Here is an 18,870-nt window from a genome sequence, read left to right as displayed (position 1 = left end):
TGATCTGATGTCACTCTGTGTGGGCGGAGTAATACACAAAGGTGAAGAGGCTGTACCAGTGCTGTTCTTGCAAAATATTGCACCCCTATATATATATATATATATATGAAATGTAGAAAGCATTTTAATTTATTTAACATTATTTATGTCTCTTTTACAGTTTTTTGCCTGTCTTCTGGTCATCTTTGGAGCTGAAGTTGCAGCAGGAGTTTTTGGCTTCATCAACAAAGACAAGGTATTATTATTATTATTATTATTATTATTATTATTATTATTATTATTATTATTATTATTATTATTATTATTATTATTATTATTATAGTGGAAATGACATGACACATGTTGATTCAAAGCTCTTTATTTCAATAAATCAGATTTTTACAGCACAAGTTTCTTTAATGTTTCATCTTAGATCATTCAGGAAATAAGGCACTTCTATGATGAGTCTGCTGGAAACAACAACAATAATGCAACCGTGCAGTCCTACCACACCGTAGTGAGTTCACATTATTACCTTGTTTTATTACTCTACTACACCTTATTGTGGATTTAATCAGACTGTGGTGTCATTATAACTATATACATGTGTAGTTGAATTATTCACCCTCCTGTTTCATTTTTAATTCTTTTATATTTTCTTATACTTTTATATGTTATACATTTCTACTCATAATAATGTTAATAACTCATCTCTAATAGCTGATGTGTTTTCTCTTCACCATGATGACAGCACATAATATTAGTCTAGATATTCTTCAAGACACTAGTGTTCAGCTTACAGTGGCATGTAAAGGCTTCACTAGGGTAATGAGGGTAAAGTTAGGGTAATTAGGCAAGTCATTGTATAACAGTGGTTTGTTCTGGAGACAATCCAACACTAATATTGCTGAAGAGGCGAATAATATTGAGCTTAACATGACTTTAACACTATTAAACACTGCTTTTATTCTAGCCCAAATAAAACTAATCAGACTTTCTCCAGAAGAACAAATTTTCAATAATGTGTAAATGTCTAAATATCATTTGAGAAATATTTGAAAATGCACAAATATCGAGCAGGAGGGTGAATAATTTTGCCCACAACTATATGTACTGTATATATGTTTAATGTTGTCATAAAAGACTGTAATTGTGGCTGTAATTGTATTTTAACCCGTCTCATCTGCAGTTGAGTTGCTGTGGTTCATCTACAGTGACGCCATCCTCATGTAAAAACATGGTATTTAACCAGGTAAGCTCTTAAATGAAACACTGATTAAAACTGTCTGCTACTAGTAATAGTTCTGCACAATACTGAGAAAACATGCAATAATACGAGTATTACGATAGCGATATTTCTTGCGATACATGTCCCATTAAAGGTATTTTGGATATTTAGTCTGATCTAGTAAACTGGCTAACATGTAGACACTGTGAACGAGTGTAAACCTGATATGCAGATATTCTGACTCTGATTGGCTGTTGTCATTTTCCTCTTATCTTGACTCCGCCCACTATTGTTTAAATTCAGCACTGAGTTCAGCTTCCAGCCATTAGTAGAACAGCACCTACTGGGTGGGCGGGGCTTAAGATAGAATCACCCCATCTGATTGGTCAAATTTGGATGAACAGTCAGTGCTGATAGCCTCATGTGTAGAGCTATTGCTAGAAGGGATACAGCTGGAAGGCGGGAGGTTGAATTATTATTCATTACATTATTCATTAACTGTATTTTATTAACATCTAAACCTACTCAAACCCTAAACCCAACCCTCACTGTCAGGTAAAAACAGCAATTATACTGAATATTATTCATATTATTTTTTAAATTACACATTAAATGCATTTTATTAACGTTAACCCTGAACCCAATCCTCACAGTAACGCAAAAACAGTAATTATACAGAGTATTATTCATATTATTTATTAAATTACCCATTAATTAGCATTTTATTAACATCTACTCTAAACCCAATCCTCACAGTAATGTGAACTGTTAAATATTGTTGTATGGTGTCATAGAAATGACGCTATCCACAGCTGTATCCCTTCTAGACGTAACCCATGCACCGTATGCCAACATTGTGCTTTGGGCATCAATACCGCAATACCAATAATTCCCCGATATGTTGTGCAGCCAAAATTAGTAAACACTTAGTTTAAAAGCACAGTGTGTGAGTTTGGCCATTAGAGGGCGTCTATTCACAACAAACAAAGGCATATTTCCATGACTGTGGCTGAGTGTGGAATCATGGGAGTTGTAGTCATTTTAGGCGTCTGTTATATGTAGTGCTGCGAAACTCTAAAGTCGCATATGTAAGTACAAAAGTCAGTGTTTCATAAAAAGATACATGAAAATGGCAGATATAGTGTCTGTAATAGCAGAGTTTGACATGCAGTGAAGTGTGTATACGCATTGATCTGTGTGTGTGTGTGTGTGTGTGTGTGTGTGCAGACGTGTGACGTGGCCATTGAAGAGTTTTTCAACAGTAAGCTGTTCATCGTGGGTTACGTGGGAATAGGAATCGCTGGAGTCATGGTAAATGAACTTTTTTTGTCAATAATACAGTCTGTTATCATGTCCGCAGTTTAGGATAATGTACATCCAGGTGGTTGTTCTCACAGAATATATACAGTCGAGCTCGATTATTCACACCACTTATTACAAAGTAAAACAAGATTACTCTGCTTAACACATTATATTGCTTGTTTTAAGGAGAAACTCGCTTCATTTTGACTCCTTAATTCTGAAAACAGGACAGTATGTTGTACTTGTCTTGTAATTGCTTCTTGATTTAAGAATTTGTAGATATTTGGACTAGAAACACGACACAAACTCAAGTAGGAAAAGCATTAGTTGCAGTGCATTTCCGAATGACCAATTTACTCTGGGATTTGAATATCCTGTAATAACATTTGGACATGTTTGTCATGTTGAAATGTTAATTTGATGTTGTTTTGACATCAATTATTGATGCAATTTTTTTTAATGGTTTTTAATATAATTTCTTTAAACTTACTGTATCCAGTAAGTATTCCAGTTCATGTCCTCTTTGTGTTTAAACATGCACTGTAAAAATGAAAAGTGTTTTCTTTTATCTGCGGTTGTGAGTTGCATTATGGGGGTCACTTTGGCTCAGTGGTTGACGCTGTGGCCTCTCAGCAAGAAGGTCACCTGTTTGCGTCCCGGCTGGGTCAGTTGTTGCTTCTGTGTGGAGTTTGCATTTTCTCCACGTGTTTCCCAGTGTATGGGTGTTGCAGCTGTAAAGGCATCCGCTATGTAAAACATATGCTGGAATAGTTGGTGGTTCATTCCGCTGTGGTGACCCCTGATAAATCAGGGACTAAGCTGAAGGAAAATGATTGAATAAGTTGCATTGTAGGATGTTGATGTCTTCTGATGTTGAAAATTCAACTCTACAGTTTAACAAAGTGACTTTTATTGAGATATTATAATGTATAAGCAATAATTTATAGGGGAATAATAGTGTAAAATAACAGAAATACAATATTAAATACAATATCAACCCAGACATTATAGCACTTTAAACTATTACAAATGTTCAGAAAAGTCACTTTTCACACTTTTCAAGGTTAAACGTTGTGTTGGAGGAAAGATCAACATCCCATAATGCAACTTAAAAGCTGAAATAAATGAGGAAAAGTTTTAAAATCAATCACAAAGTATGAGTAATTGCAAATTTAGCGGTATTTTTTACAGTGTTCACATAACATCTCCTTAATTTACTTGTATTTTTCGAATTTTTTCAGATTATAGGCATGATCTTCAGTATGGTCCTCTGCTGTGCCATCCGAAACAGCCGGGAGGTGATCTAACAGAGTTCCTCCTCTCCTAAAACACAACCTTTCACCTCTGCTGGACACACACACACACACACACACACACACACACACACACACACACACACACACACACACACTCAAGAGTAACATTCCCAAACTCAAGCCAAAAACCCTGCTGTTTAAACTCGCTGGATCTCCTGAATTGAACGCCTGCTGGTTCGGTGCTGGATCCTTTCAGTCATTTCCTCAAATCTCTATTAATATATTCTGACATGCGGCTCCTCCAGTCAGATGTATATTCAGGCTATTCTGGGCTGTTGCTGCGTGTCTTCACATGCCAGATATAAATATTGTGTAATGTGACGCCAAGGCTTTCTTTTGCCTTTTACGATTGTACACAAACGGAGTAGACTTCACGTCACGGAGAGAGACAGAGAGATCTCAAACATTTACCAATTATTGCACGCATGCGCACACAAAACACACATTTCTTTCAATCATTGATTTGACTTTTAATAATAATAATAATAAGAATAATACTGTAGTACTGCTTCAGGAAAGACTCACACACTCATATTTCCAGCTCCGCTTCTCTGATACTGTATTCCAGTGAGAATTTCTGACCAGAATGTTCCACTTCCAATCCAAGCAGCTTTCAATTGGTCAGATTATTCAATATGAGTGAAAAATCACACAAAAGTATGTGTTGTGTACATATCTGTGTTGTCATCGTAGTTGTAGCAATGATGAAGGTCTGTATTGTGTGTTTAAAGGGGCCGTTCACCCAAAAATTCATATGCACTCACATATGTGAAAGTAGGTATAAACCTTTATGAGTTTCTCTCGTTTGTTGATCACTAAAGAAGATACTTTGAAGAATGCTGAAAACCGGTAACCATTGAGGAAAAACAAATACTGTAGAAGTCAATGGTTACAGGTTTTCAACATTCTTCAAAATATCTTCTTTAGTGTTTAACACAGAAAAGAAACTCAAACTGTGTTGGAACAAGTAAATAGAGACGGAAATTACTGTTTTGTGGGGGGGTGGCGGTGGGGGGTGGTTGAGAGTTGTCACTGTGTGGGCAGAGGCTGTTTGAGTGCAGAATATCACATGGCTATCAGCCAATCAGATTTGAGAACCAGACATATCAGTTAATAGAACAAACCAAGTCTAAACAACTATAAACTGCTACTCAAATGGTTTACACAAACAACAGAAGTTGAGTTTAGGTATTAGGAATGCTCTAATGAACTGTTCAGATCTTAATAATAGACAGATTATAATAATAATACAGTCATAAATAACATGAATTGTGAACTAAACTAAAGTGTTTCCTAAATGTCCTGCATTTTTTGGGTGAACTGTCCCTTTAAGGTGCCTTTTTAACGTATACAAAAACACAACTTGACGTTTGGTTGTTTCTATTTTTGCATGAAGGGATTGGAAAGGGATGGATTTTCTCTTCTGTGTTGTTATTTATAACGGGGCCGCCGTTGGTTGGTCAGATGTGTTTCTGCTGGTGCATCACTGCTGCAGTTCCTCAAGCTAAAATGGCATTAGAGTATTGATTAGCAAAGGCCTTAAGAAATTTCAGCCACGGGGCCCGAAAACCCTAATATACAGTATGCACCCTTGTGTTAATCTATTTATTTATTTGCTTGTTTGTTTTGTTCTTTTTAGCTTTTGTGTCTTGCAGTCTTTTTCATAAATCAGTCAATTATCTCCTTTTCTACATTTTGTTTCTTAAAATAAACAAATAACTAAAATAATCAATTGTTTGGTTAATTAAATCTGATTCGACTGCTCCGTGATTGGAGGTGGGGGGCAAAATTGCACAGATGTAATAATAACAATACAGTTTTATTTGTTAGACCCTCACCGGCCACTTTATTAGGTACACCTGTCCAGCCGCTCATTAAAGCAAATTTCTCATCAGCCAATCACATGGCAGCAGCTCACTGCATTTCGGCATGTAGACATGGTCAAGAGGATCTGCTGCAGGTCAAACCGAGCATCAGAATGGAAAAGAAAGGCGATTTAAGAGACTTTGAACGTGGCATGGTTGTTGCTGCCAGACGGGCTGCTCTGAGTATTTCAGAAACTGCTGATCTACTGGGATTTTCACGCACAACCATCTCTAGGGTTTACAGAGAATGATTCGACACAGTACCTTGTTGAACCCATGCCATCAAGGATTAAGGCAGTCCAACCAGGGGTCCAACCCAGTACTAGTATGGTGTACCTAATAAAGTGGCCGGTGAGTGTATGTTTTATACTTTATTCTTGGGTAATTATTGTAGGCCCACAATTTTTCTTATTAGTTAAAACCGTCCCTGTTGATTAGGACACACACAGCGTACTCATAAAATATAATAGTGTTGTAGATCTGTCCTCATACGCAAACACAACCCTGCTGCGGTTGATCAGACTGTACAGTGACTAGTGTAAAGCATGTAGCGTGGCTTTGAAATGAGGTTTTGTCAGTGTGTATTGTGTGTGTGTATTCTTTTGTACTGTAAATCAACACTGCAGTTTTTGATGTTAGTGATCAGAATTTAATTTATTTTCTGCAGAATTTAAAGCCGTTTCTCAGGAACATTGCAGCATGACATCAAATAAACGTTGACGTTTCTGACTCTTGCGTGTGCTTTTCCGTTCAAATCAGATTTGTAATGAGCCCTGCATGGCTGGTAAACTAATCCACAGGACCTTAGTGAGGCCACCTCATCACATGACATAATCTTTTAAATGATTGCAATGCAAGGGACTGGAAGTGACATTTTAGCATCTTCAAACCACTCGGATCACATGACAAGGGCTTGAGTAATATCAGGTTATAGTGTGTGTGTGTTGTGTGTGTGTGTGTGTGTGTGTGTGTGATTTTAGCCTCAGCTTGGCAGTGTGCAGTGCTTCTACTGCCCTATTTATCCTAAATATAGATCATGCAGTTCAGCCACAGCAGGTTTGCCAATACCTCAGTGAATCATAATTTCTTATAAAAGCTACAATTTAAACAGTTTTGGGTCTAATATTGATATATTTGTGCACATTTGCTTTAAAACAATTATAACAAAGTATTTTTGTATTATTAGAAATGTATGTGCTTCTCAGGAATGAAAGCTCAGAAATGTAAAGGCAATTTTGACATTTTAGTGACTATTTATATTATATAATATATCAAATAAGCTGCTTCTGTTATCTTAATGAACAAAAAGCTGACTAAAGAGATAGTTCACCCAAAAATACACGATGTACTATTCCCAGAGTGGGTCAAGAGTATTCTGATAAACACAAAAGAAGATATTTTGAAGAATGCTGAAAATCAGTAACCATTGACTTCCTTAGTAGGAAAAACAAATACTGTGGAAGTCAATGTTTACCAACATTTTTTAAAGTATCTTAGTAAAGTATTTGTTTTTTTTTGTTCAACAGAATAAACTCTTCAAGGTTTGAAATATGTAAAGAGTGAGTAAATGATGACTGAATTTTCTTTTTTTCTGAACTATCCCTTTAAGCACTGAAATATCAGTGTAAAAAACACTGTAGGTTTGCAGCGGGCTTCATTTGGTCTCGTCTTTCTAGCGTGAAATGTATGCTGGAAGCACTTGGACAGAATCTCACAGGCTAAAGTTTCAGCCCTGATGCACAGTGTGCACTTTCACCAACACTGAAGAGAACTGAGCTAACACTTACCGAGCACATGTCTGTCGTTTACTTCACAATATTACACTAGCTGTGTTCCCATCCAAAGACTCGCATTGAGTTTATGTGCAAATCTGGAATATTGCATAAAATATTCATGAATAAACCAGTGTCCAGTCAATGCTGAACAGAAGAGCATCACATCCTCAGCTCCTGCTGCTCCTGCACAGATATCACTGAGAGAAGTGGAGTCTGCTGCACTCTTCTCCTATAATAAATGAGTCAGAGGACCAAGACCAGAAATGTCCAAACTTGGTGCTGGAGGGCCGGTGTCCTGCAAAGTTTAGTTCCAACCCCAATCAGACACACCTGTGCTAGCTAATCAAGCTCTTACTAGGCTTTCTAGAAACATCTTTGCAGGTGTGTTGAGGTAAGTTAGAGCTAAACTATGCAGGACACTGGCCGTCCAGAACCGAGTTTGGACACCCCTGACCAAGACTAGAATGCGATGGCTTTTGGAGACGTGAGCGCAGACAGCCGCTCAAGACCAGGGGTCACCAATCTTGGTCCTGGAGTGCCGGTGTCCCTGCAGGGTTTAGCTCCAACTTGCCTCAACACACCTGCCTGGGTGTTTCATGTATACCCAGTAAGAGCTTGATTAGCTTGTTCAGGTGTGTTTGATTAGGGTTGGAGGTAAAATCTGCAGGACACCAGCCCTCCAGGAGCAAGTTTGGTGTTCCCTGCTCAAGACAGTTCTGGAGGGAATAATAATAGTGGAATACTGGATAATACTTACTTTTGGACCCTTAACAAGTGGGAGGCAAATACGCAAACTGTTGTAATTCCTACAGCGTTCACCTGATTTGGATGTAAATACTCTCAAATTCAAGCTGACAGTCTCATCTTGTTCATTTCAAATTCATTCTGTTGGTGTATAGATCCAAACATGTTAGAATTGTGTCCATGTACAAATATGTATAGACCTAACTGTGTTTAGTAAAGCGTCAAGACTACATTTAATACAATTTGCACTGCTTCATGTTGTGTTCACACTCGTTTCAGGATCTAAATATGACAGTTTAACAAGGTTAGATTGAACAGAACGTCTTTTAATTCTGTAAATGTAAAGTCCTAGTTTCTCTTCAGCCGGAACCAAACATCCTGCTTCTGTCCGTCTCTGCAGAGTCGTGTATATTGTATAACAATGTCCTCAGAGATGATATCCACGTTATTCAGCAGCGCCTCAACAATATATACAAAACATCACAGGACAGGTACGACTATTAACAGAGGACATATGTATAGAAACAGATATCACATGATGCTCTGGCCCTTGATGTGCATGTATCATGGCCGTGTGTTTTCAAATCAACCCTCACTGAGGATAACTCTCTGACCATGCACTTCCAAAAGAAAAAGCAAGGTAATCTTGTGCAATGATATAGCTTCATGAATAAGCCAGTTGTATATGCTAAAGCTAGCATATGTAAAGTCTGAGCCATTAACAGTGTTTCCAAAAATATGTCTCAGTACACTCTCATAACAACACACACACACATCATCTGTGCAAAATGACCTTCTCTGATTTGAATCAACTTTTTCCATTGAGCTCATCTTGTACAATTTGTCACACGGTCATAAGATCTCGTTGGATCTCACGAATTTAGCTGCATCATTGTCGAGTTGGTCTTTAAAGATTAAGTCAGGTGGTGTGAAGAGGTTTAGACTGAGTAAAGGTTGAATGGGGTTTGTCCGAGGAGGAACTCTCCCACACCGATGAAGTAAACCACTTGAGCAATCCCGAAGAGCGGAGCGATGACCAGCGCCCTGCAGCCGGCTCCCTTCAGGAACGCACTCGGACCTTCTTTACGCATTATCTTTCTGTAGGAGGAAAAACAGGCATCATCACAGAGGAACCAAATGTGCATCATTACAACAGAGGAACTAAATGTGCATCATTACAACAGAGGAACTAAAGGTGCATCATTACAACAGAGGAACTAAAGGTGCATCATTACAACAGAGGAACTAAAGGTGCATCATTACAACAGAGGAACTAAAGGTGCATCATTACAACAGAGGAACTAAAGGTGCATCATTACAACAGAGGAACTAAAGGTGCATCATTACAACAGAGGAACTAAATGTGCATCATTACAACAGAGGAACTAAAGGTGCATCATTACAACAGAGGAACTAAAGGTGCATCATTACAACAGAGGAACTAAAGGTGCATCATTACAACAGAGGAACTAAAGGTGCATCATTACAACAGAGGAACTAAAGGTGCATCATTACAACAGAGGAACTAAATGTGCATCATTACAACAGAGGAACTAAAGGTGCATCATTACAACAGAGGAACTAAAGGTGCATCATTACAACAGAGGAACTAAAGGTGCATCATTACAACAGAGGAACTAAAGGTGCATCATTACAACAGAGGAACTAAAGGTGCATCATTACAACAGAGGAACTAAAGGGGTATCATTACAACAGAGGAACTAAAGGTGCATCATTACAACAGAGGAACTAAAGGTGCATCATTACAACAGAGGAACTAAAGGTGCATCATTACAACAGAGGAACCAAAGGTGCATCATTACAACAGAGGAACCAAAGGTGCATCATTACAACAGAGGAACCAAAGATGCATCATTACAACAGAGGAACTAAAGGTGCATCATTACAACAGAGGAACTAAAGGTGCATCATTACAACAGAGGAACCAAAAGTGCATCATTACAACAGAGGAACTAAAGGTGAATCATTACAACAGAGGAACTAAAGGTGCATCATTACAACAGAGGAACTAAAGGTGCATCATTACAACAGAGGAACCAAAAGTGCATCATTACAACAGAGGAACTAAAGGTGAATCATTACAACAGAGGAACTAAAGGTGCATCATTACAACAGAGGAACCAAAAGTGCATCATTACAACAGAGGAACTAAAGGTGCATCATTACAACAGAGGAACTAAAGGTGCATCATTACAACAGAGGAACTAAAGGTGCATCATTACAACAGAGGAACTAAAGGTGCATCATTACAACAGAGGAACTAAAGGTGCATCATTACAGGAGAGGAGGAACCAAAAGTGCATGGTTAGCCCCTTTCACACTGGTAAATTTACGGAAAATTTCCAGAATGACTCCTTCATTTTCCTTTGGCTTAGTCCCTTATTTATCAGGGTGGAATGAACCAACAACTATTCCAGCATATGTTTTACGCAGTGGATGCCCTTTCAGCCGCAACCGAGGACTAGGAAACACCCATACGCACTCATTCTCTCTCTCACACACAACTAACAATTTAGTACTACCCAATTCCCCTATAGTGCATGTGTTTGGAAACCGGAGCACCCGGAGGAAACCCACGCCAACACAAGGAGAACATGTAAACTCCACACAGAAACACCAACTGACCCAGCCGAGACTCAAACCAGCGACCTTCTTGCTGTGAGCCAACAGCCATACCCACTGCGCCATACTGCAGCCTCAGGGTTATCAATAAACAAGAGGATCACAAGCTGATGATTGACCACAGCTGGTCCAGCATTAGCTAACACATGATGCACCAATCAGATAAATCCTAACTCACGATAAATGACCAGAGTAATCTCAGTTAACTTCGTCTTTCAAGAATCCCCCCTTCCACCCCTACTCCACCTTCTTTTTCATAGATGAGCGTAACGGCAGCCCAGTGGTTAGCACTGTTGCCTCACAGCAGGAATGTCACTGGTTCAAGTCTTTCCCAGGTCAGTTGAAGTTTCTGTGTAGAGTGTAAATGTTCTCCCCGTGCTTGCTTGAGTTTCCGCCGGTTTCCTCCCACTATCCAAAGACATCAAGGCACAAGGATTCTGAACAGTGGGGATGGGTGCATGACGTATTTGAAGAGCAGGGAGGGATGCAGTGCAGAGGGGTATTTGAGCACAGGTGGGAGACATGCGACTTCTGGAAGAGTATCATTTAATTGCGGGCATCCAGGAGTCTCTATGCATTTGCGTGAGACTCACGGAACTTCCGGGAGACTTGGGATGTCTGTTACCCGTAATATTACTTCTCTTTATGGAAAATTGATGGAACAACTTTACTTCACACATGATCTCTTTGTCTGTGATTTTCCAGAAAGTCTGTTTGTGTGAAAGGAGCTAATGCCTGCTGATTCTCTTCCCCAGGAGAATGTTTTGTTACTGTACCTGATGCAGTCCACTACGCCATTGTAGGTATCCTCGTTTGCGCTTTTATTGAGCGACTGCAGCCGGGTTTTCACAACTGTGAAGAGAGAGGATCAAGCTTAAACTCTGCACATATGCTAACATCTGCTTGTGTTATGGAGCCAGACATACACACTCACCATCACATGGACTGACGGCCACAGCCGCGGTACATCCAGCCACACAGCCCGAAATAAACGACCAGTAAAAAGGCACGTCGCTGTCCTCAGAGGTCTTGCCCAACTGGTTGATGTGGGCAAACAATGGAAAGTAAACCACAGAGAAGGGGATGTCCCTGTAAAAAGAAGAACCAAGGTCTGTAGCACTAATATCTCAACCTTTCTTGTTTTAACATGTATACCTAGCACATAATTAAAGCCTTCACCCCACCCTACACATAAGATTTGATAGGAATGAGAGGCTACTAATGCCTTGTGTCTTATGGTTCGGTATAGTACAGTACTGTTGACCATATTGTTCTCATATGAGTGGACTCAGCCATTGGAATCTTTTTGGCTGGAGACTTCCACTATCATTCACTTTCCTTTATTTCTCGATGTTTAAAACAGCTCGTTCTGCTGCTTGATGTTGCAAACTGATCATTTCTTATTACATTATTCTTCACTATATGTATAGTCATGAACACACTTGTTGGTAGAGCGAGTAGTTTGATTGTTTATTATTCCTAGATATTTCTCCTTAAGTCAGAAGTTCTGAAACAATCGCAGAATAAGGTCGATACAGAATTATTTTCCACTATCAGGAGCACAATCATACGGTTCCTAAAGAGTGGAGCTAGACTCACTGAAGAGCACTGACTGGTTTACAGAGAATTATTTCTTAAATATAACACTTAAACACGACACTGTAAAAACACAATGATGCTACCCTGCAATGACCCATGAACCAATATACCATCCAGAAACTGGATGTCATGGTGAGAAATTAAAAGAACCCAGAACGGGATCTGAGGTTTGTCCTCCATTGTTGTTTACAGCTGTCATCTTTGTGCATGAATGACTTCTAATCATCACTTTTAGGCATACACCATGCACCATATACAAGGGTACAACTGGCAATGGAAATGCAAGCCTGATCAGGATGATGTGTACTTGATCATACTGTACAGCGTACCGTTCTGCGCTGAGGAAACAAACCATGAGAAAGATCTTGAAGGCTCTGGTTCTGTCAAAACTTAAATCTGAAATTGCCAATATTATTTCAGTACCAACAAGGGGATGGATCTTTGAGTAGGTTGAACTTGGGCAAGTCTCAGCTCAGTCCTTCTCCTGTGGGCCAATATCAAAGTTTATCTCCAGCTCTAATTAAGTCCCATGTGAACTAGAAACCTTCAGGCAGCTGTGTTAGAAAACCTTCCAGGGGATTGGACACTCTTTTTGTCTCACCAAAAGTTGCCATCAATATATAAACTAGTGTTTATTTAGTCTACTTGTATCAGGGGTCAGTGTAAGTAGTTCTGGAGAAGCGGTGTCCTGCAGTTTAGCTTAATTTTCTCCAACACACCTGCCTGGAAGGTTCAAGTATACCAAGAAAGAGCTTAATTAGCTTGAGACATGTTTGATTAGGATTGGAGCAAAACTCTGCAGGACACCGGACTTTCATGAACGAGTTTGGTGACTTAGTTTACCTTTGCCCCAATGTCAGTTTCTAGGGGCCGGATGCACCAGCAGTGCTTCTTATTAAGGATTACATCATTCAATGTGACTGCGTATTACTTTACGGAGAGCTTACAACCTACTAACTACGATCTGCCTTCCCAGCAGGCACAGGAGGTCAACATGACGTCAGATTGACATTGTACTCCAATGTCATGGGGATGTTGCAGTTTGTTTGGAAATAAAAATCGAGTTGATGTCAGAACCTAATGTCAGGCCAACATCAATGTCCAACCTAAAACCAACCAAATATAATGATGTTACAGCTTGACACTGTGTGGATGTTACCACTATGATGTCTATTAGATGCTGGTTTCCATACCTGACAAATAAATGTCAGTATTTGACGTTAATATGACGCTGTTTTAAGATGTTGGCTCGACGTTGGATTTTAGTTACTTTCCAATACAACCTAAGATTAACCAAATATCATGTTGTTATTGGATGTCGAAATAATGTGGTCCTTAGACACTGGCTAGATAATAAAATTTGGTCACCTGACATCACGACCTAAATCTAACCTAATATTAATGTCTCATGACATTGTGTGCCTGCTGGGTAAAGATCCCGTGCTTAGTTACAAACTAGCTAGTAGTTACAAAGCCTCTAGTGAGGACTTAAGTTCCAGTTCAAGCAAGAACTTACAGACAGCTGCTGCAACTCTAGAGGATTAGGATTACCTTTCTATTATCTTTACAGATGGAGTCTCACCTCATGAGCGTCGCTCCTAGGCCTTTGTAAAGTCCCTGGATGCCTTTGGTGCGAAATAGTTCTTGGGCAATCTGAACGGCAGATACTTTTCGAATGGAAGACACGGGACCCACACTGTAGGAATAGTTGAGGACTGGACTGGCCGCTCCCAGTTTCACAGTATGGAGGATCGGTACGTTCCTCTGCTGGGCCACTGGATGCAAAACATGACGAATATCTTTCTTCATACAGCACATTTGCAAATCAAGACTACTAAATGCTTTCCCAGAGTTGCTTTTTGTGGAGAGCTTCTGTCAGTGCTCATGCCTCACCAAGTCGACCTGCATCCTGAAGCTGAATCTTGAGCATTTCCATTGGGGTCGTGACAATAACCTGACACATCCCTGCCCCGCAACCAGCCAACATTTCCTGGAACACGCTCAGCTTGAGGCTGAAACACAGACGTGAATCATTTAATCTCTTTATATTGACCTGTAATGAGTGTTGTACAGTTTCCTGATAAAGGTACGTACTCTCCCCTGCTGAGCCGCTGGCGGAAGAAGTCGTTGGCGGCCAGTTTGATGGCCTTTTCAGGAGTCACCAGTGTCAGGTTGACTGCTGCACCTGTCAAGAGAAAAGCCGATCTATGAAGAGTAATAACCAGTTCTAAGATCTATAAATTGTAAGTTCATACTGAATTCCTGCCTTTATTTTCCACAATGAATCAGTAGCATTTCTAAATATTGTTTGGGCATGTAGAACTTCCATACAAGTGTCAAATATCTAAAAGTGAGTAACAAGTAAAGCTTTGTGAACACCGCTGTGAATGTAACCCATTCAAGGACAATTCTCTTGATTAAACTACAGTTGAGGTAAAGACAATTTTAACGTTGTAATGTATGTACCACAGGGTTAATTACATGTGTATTTATACAGCGCATTTACTGTGTATGTCCATACACCCAAAGCGCTTCATAATCATGAGGGGGTCTCTCCACACCACCACTAGTGTGCAGCTCCACTAAGATGATGCCACAGTATAACAGAGACACTGATAGAGCCAATTCAGTTGATGGGGATGATTGGGAGGCCATGACACCGGGGTTACACCCCTACTCTTCACCAGAAGTGCCCTGGGATTATTAATAAGCACAGAGTCAGGACTTCGGTCTCATCTGAAAGACGGCGCTCACTGACAGTATAGTATCCCCTTCCCTATATTGGAGCATTAGGACTTACTCAGACCACAGGTTGAGCGCCCCCTGCTGGCCTCACTAACACCACTTCCAACAGCAACCTAGCTTTCCTCTTTTTGTCTCTCATTCAGACACTGACCAGCCTCAGCCCTGCTTAGCTTCAGTGAGTAACCGCTCTTAGGCAGCAGGGTGATATGGCTGCGGTACTAAGCAGGTACACGGTACTAAGTACCTCAAGATACAGTTCAAGCCATTGAGTCAGACTTGATTCATCAAGTGGAATGCCAAAGACAATAAAACATCATCACCTTTACATCTTTACTAGCACACAGACACCTTTCATTGCATCGGAAATCTACAAATCCACCGAAAGCATTAAACTGGCCTGATCTTTTATATTCACTTCAATATTTAATTAGAGGTTCTCGCAATCTCTCTGATGTTTGGCAACCCTTATTGTCATATTTATCTGCAATAAATGTACTTGCTGTGAAATAATGTGACACTACAGCCAGTTTAGTTTATCAGTTCCCCTATAGCGCATGTGTTTGCACCCGGAGGAAACCCACGCCAACACGGGGAGAGCATGCAAACTCAACTGACCCAGCAGGCACTCGAACCAGCGACCTTCTTGCCGTGAGGCCACAGTGCTAACCACTGAGCCACCGTGCCACACCAAACTCTATAATCTCAGTATAAATAATGACATTTGTACTTGTAGAAAAGTGTTACCAAGCACCACCTCTAACTTAGAAACAACAAGCGAATCCAGTCCTAGTCCTAGTTTAGCACAGCTATCAGGAAGTTTCCTGTGACCCTGATGATCTTGATTAGCAGGTTAATTTTATGGCATAAAGTGCTGACATGTTATGTAACACAAGTTCTGTTTCCTTTCAGGAATAGGAGATGTTCAAGTGAACTACTTACCTCTGTACATTCCAAAGTATCCCTCAGACCGAACGGTCTTTATCAGACAGTCCATCCTAATCAACATAAAGAAGGTGTTATTGAGGTCTACAGAGCTAAATCGTCATTTCTACACCCCCTAATCCTAATACCTAACCCTACCGTCAACCTCAATACCTCACATTATTAATAATGACTTATAACTATTCGTGTATGATACTGACTGTTTATTAGTACACATACACTACATATTCTGCATAATCATATTCTACACCCCTTAAAACCTTAATAATTAATAATAAGCAGGAAATTAGTCGTTTAATTAGGCAAAACTCATGATTAATGTGTGGTTAACAGTGAGAACTCAACCCTAAAATAAAATGTGACCCAAAACCACAAGTATGAACCCTACACAGCGCCGCACCCCTGTCACTCATGCACACCGTCGCAGAAAGAGAAACGGGTTTTCAGCTGATGATCTCACTTTCCCTCAGCAACTGTCTTTTAAGGAAACTCCTCTCCTCTTTAGGGTTGGGCGACTCTTTAGTGCAGTTTAAAGGTTTTTTTTTTTATTGGGATTCGAAAAGGAACCAAAAACAGCTTGACTGAAGTAAATGACGGATGCAGACGTACATGTTTTTGTACACCCGTTGGCTTCCTCTTTGGTTCTGCAGTCTGGTTTTGGCCAGATCAATGGGAAAGACGCAGGTGACGCCCACCAGTCCCGCAACTCCGCCATTGATGAGCTTGGCAGGGAGGCTAAAGGAAAACACATGAGAGAGAGAAAAAGCATGTGCAAACATGGAACAATATAAGAGAGAGAGGGCACTTGAGAGTTCTCTGGATTCACAATTCATAGTTATGGCTTTGTGTAAGCGTCATCTTTGTGTTATTCCGTAAACCATTTATGATGTTATTTTCACTCATTCATTCATTTTCCTTCGGCTTATTCACTTATTCATCAGGGGTCACCACAGCGGAATGAACCACTAACTATTCTGGCAGGTTTTACACAGTGGATACCCTTCTAGCTGCAACCCAGTACTGAGAAACACCCATACACACTCACACACACACTTATTTAATCAATTCGCTACACGGGGAGAACATGCAAACTCCACACAGAAACAGCAACTGACCCAGCCGGGACTCAAACCAGAGACCTTCTTGCTGTGAGGCCACAGTGCCAAACACTGAGCCACCGTGCCACCCATGATGTCATTTTACCATTTCAAATTTTAAAAAAATGTTAATTAAAAGACATTTTAGTTGGCGGTTCATTCCGCTGTGGAGACCCCTGATAAATCCAGGACTAAACCGAAGGAAAAATGACATAATGACTTGTTTATTTTATTTCTAGACAACATAATATCAATGTTTTAATATCAATATTTTAATAAAAAATGATTTTCACTCACTACAAATTAAAAATAAATGGTAATTCTAAATATTTATTATTTTCCATTTATTAATACAGTTATGACAGTTGAAAGAAATGTTCTTAGACCTTTATTCATTTTTTTTCAGCTTAGTCTGTTTATTAATCTGAGGTATAAACAAATATGTATATTTTACTAACCTTGTAAATCCAGACAAGCTGAAAACTGCATGTGTTTTTATATTCCTCATACAACTCATAAATGCATATTTATTGTATTAAAATGCATCCATTTGATCCTGACACATTCCTACATTTTGCAATGAGACTAAATCAAGGCATTAAAGTAAATAAATATTGTCCAAAGCCGTCTGAAGGTAAAAGTCAATGTCAGGCGGACACAAGATCCTCCAGATGCAACAGCTTCATGGTGGTAGACATATTAGTTAGTTGCATTCACACATTCAGACTTTAGTGTTCAGTAAGACAGTGAAGCAGGGTTTAAATACACGGCGAATACAGATTAATAATAATAATAATAATAATAATAATAATAATAATAATAATAGTGTGTCGCTGTTATGCGTTATGAGATGATATTGTTGAATATAGTGTGTGAAATCACATGACTACATATCAACATCAGCTCTATGTCATTGACTGTCAGCAGTGTTGTAGTCTGATTGCTGATTGACCAGTTTAGAGTTTAACAACACTTTTCTGAGGTTATATTAAGGTGAAAGTGCGCATTAGTTAAGGGTAATCAGAGTAAACTGCAGCATAATTAGGGTTAATTTGACTGAACTCGGCTGTTGTTAAGGTTTCATACCTGATCGGTTGTTGGGTCATTCTGTAGTTTGGATTGTAGTTGGGTTGTAGATTGGTCAGAGGTGTACAGAGGAGCAGGCGCTGTCAGAGCCGAACAGCGGGCTTTATACAGTCAGTCACCCCGCCCAGCAAACACACACACGCGCGCGCGCGCACATGCATGAACACGCACGCGCATATACACGCAATACTGTTTGGACTAGTGTCAGTGTTGGGGAAAGTTACTGTCGATAGTAACGCATTGCAATGCTGAGATAGGCTACTCCACAACACAGTGAGCAGTTGTGTTACTCCAACACCCATTTTAATTCAGCTGTTTATTTTATAAATGATAATTAATTGCACTAACTCGCTGTACATTGTTAAAAAAGTCATTTAAATATTAAGGTAATGCGTTTCTGTACTTATTACGCGTTACTTATTATGCATTAATCCCAACACCGTGTGTGTGTGTCTACTTGTTGAATGCACATATAGGACTCATAGGGGCTTGTGTCACCGTGTATGAGTGTGTGCGAATGAGTGTGTATGGGTGTTTCCCAGTACTGGA

At 39.7% G+C, this 18,870-nt stretch overlaps 2 protein-coding genes across 2 annotated transcripts in view; one reads left to right on the top strand and one right to left on the bottom strand.

The window, feature by feature from the left end:
• Positions 1-6,420, top strand: part of tspan2b (tetraspanin 2b) — a 30,787-nt gene extending 24,367 nt beyond the window's left edge. Inside the window, exons 4-8 of the mRNA XM_005161898.6 lie at positions 161-235; positions 413-496; positions 1,169-1,231; positions 2,435-2,518; positions 3,751-6,420. Of these exons, the coding sequence (XP_005161955.1) occupies positions 161-235; positions 413-496; positions 1,169-1,231; positions 2,435-2,518; positions 3,751-3,816 (372 nt within the window). The 3' untranslated portion in view covers positions 3,817-6,420. The remainder of the gene's footprint in view (positions 1-160; positions 236-412; positions 497-1,168; positions 1,232-2,434; positions 2,519-3,750) is intronic.
• A 2,094-nt stretch (positions 6,421-8,514) lies between these two features.
• slc25a55b (solute carrier family 25 member 55b) lies at positions 8,515-18,378 on the bottom strand. The gene is made up of 9 exons (NM_001003448.1): positions 18,322-18,378; positions 16,748-16,873; positions 16,136-16,191; positions 14,546-14,636; positions 14,345-14,463; positions 14,034-14,226; positions 11,787-11,941; positions 11,629-11,704; positions 8,515-9,307 (listed from the first exon to the last, which is right to left on the bottom strand). The coding sequence occupies exons 1-9, from the start codon at positions 18,339-18,341 to the stop codon at positions 9,148-9,150; spliced, it is 996 nt and encodes a 331-aa protein (NP_001003448.1). The 5' UTR covers positions 18,342-18,378; the 3' UTR covers positions 8,515-9,147.
• Positions 18,379-18,870: the final 492 nt, after the last annotated feature.

The sequence above is a fragment of the Danio rerio genome, chromosome 23 (assembly GCF_049306965.1).
Source record: "Danio rerio strain Tuebingen ecotype United States chromosome 23, GRCz12tu, whole genome shotgun sequence".
Taxonomy (NCBI): domain Eukaryota; kingdom Metazoa; phylum Chordata; class Actinopteri; order Cypriniformes; family Danionidae; genus Danio; species Danio rerio.
This window is presented reverse-complemented; position numbering and strand designations above follow the sequence as displayed.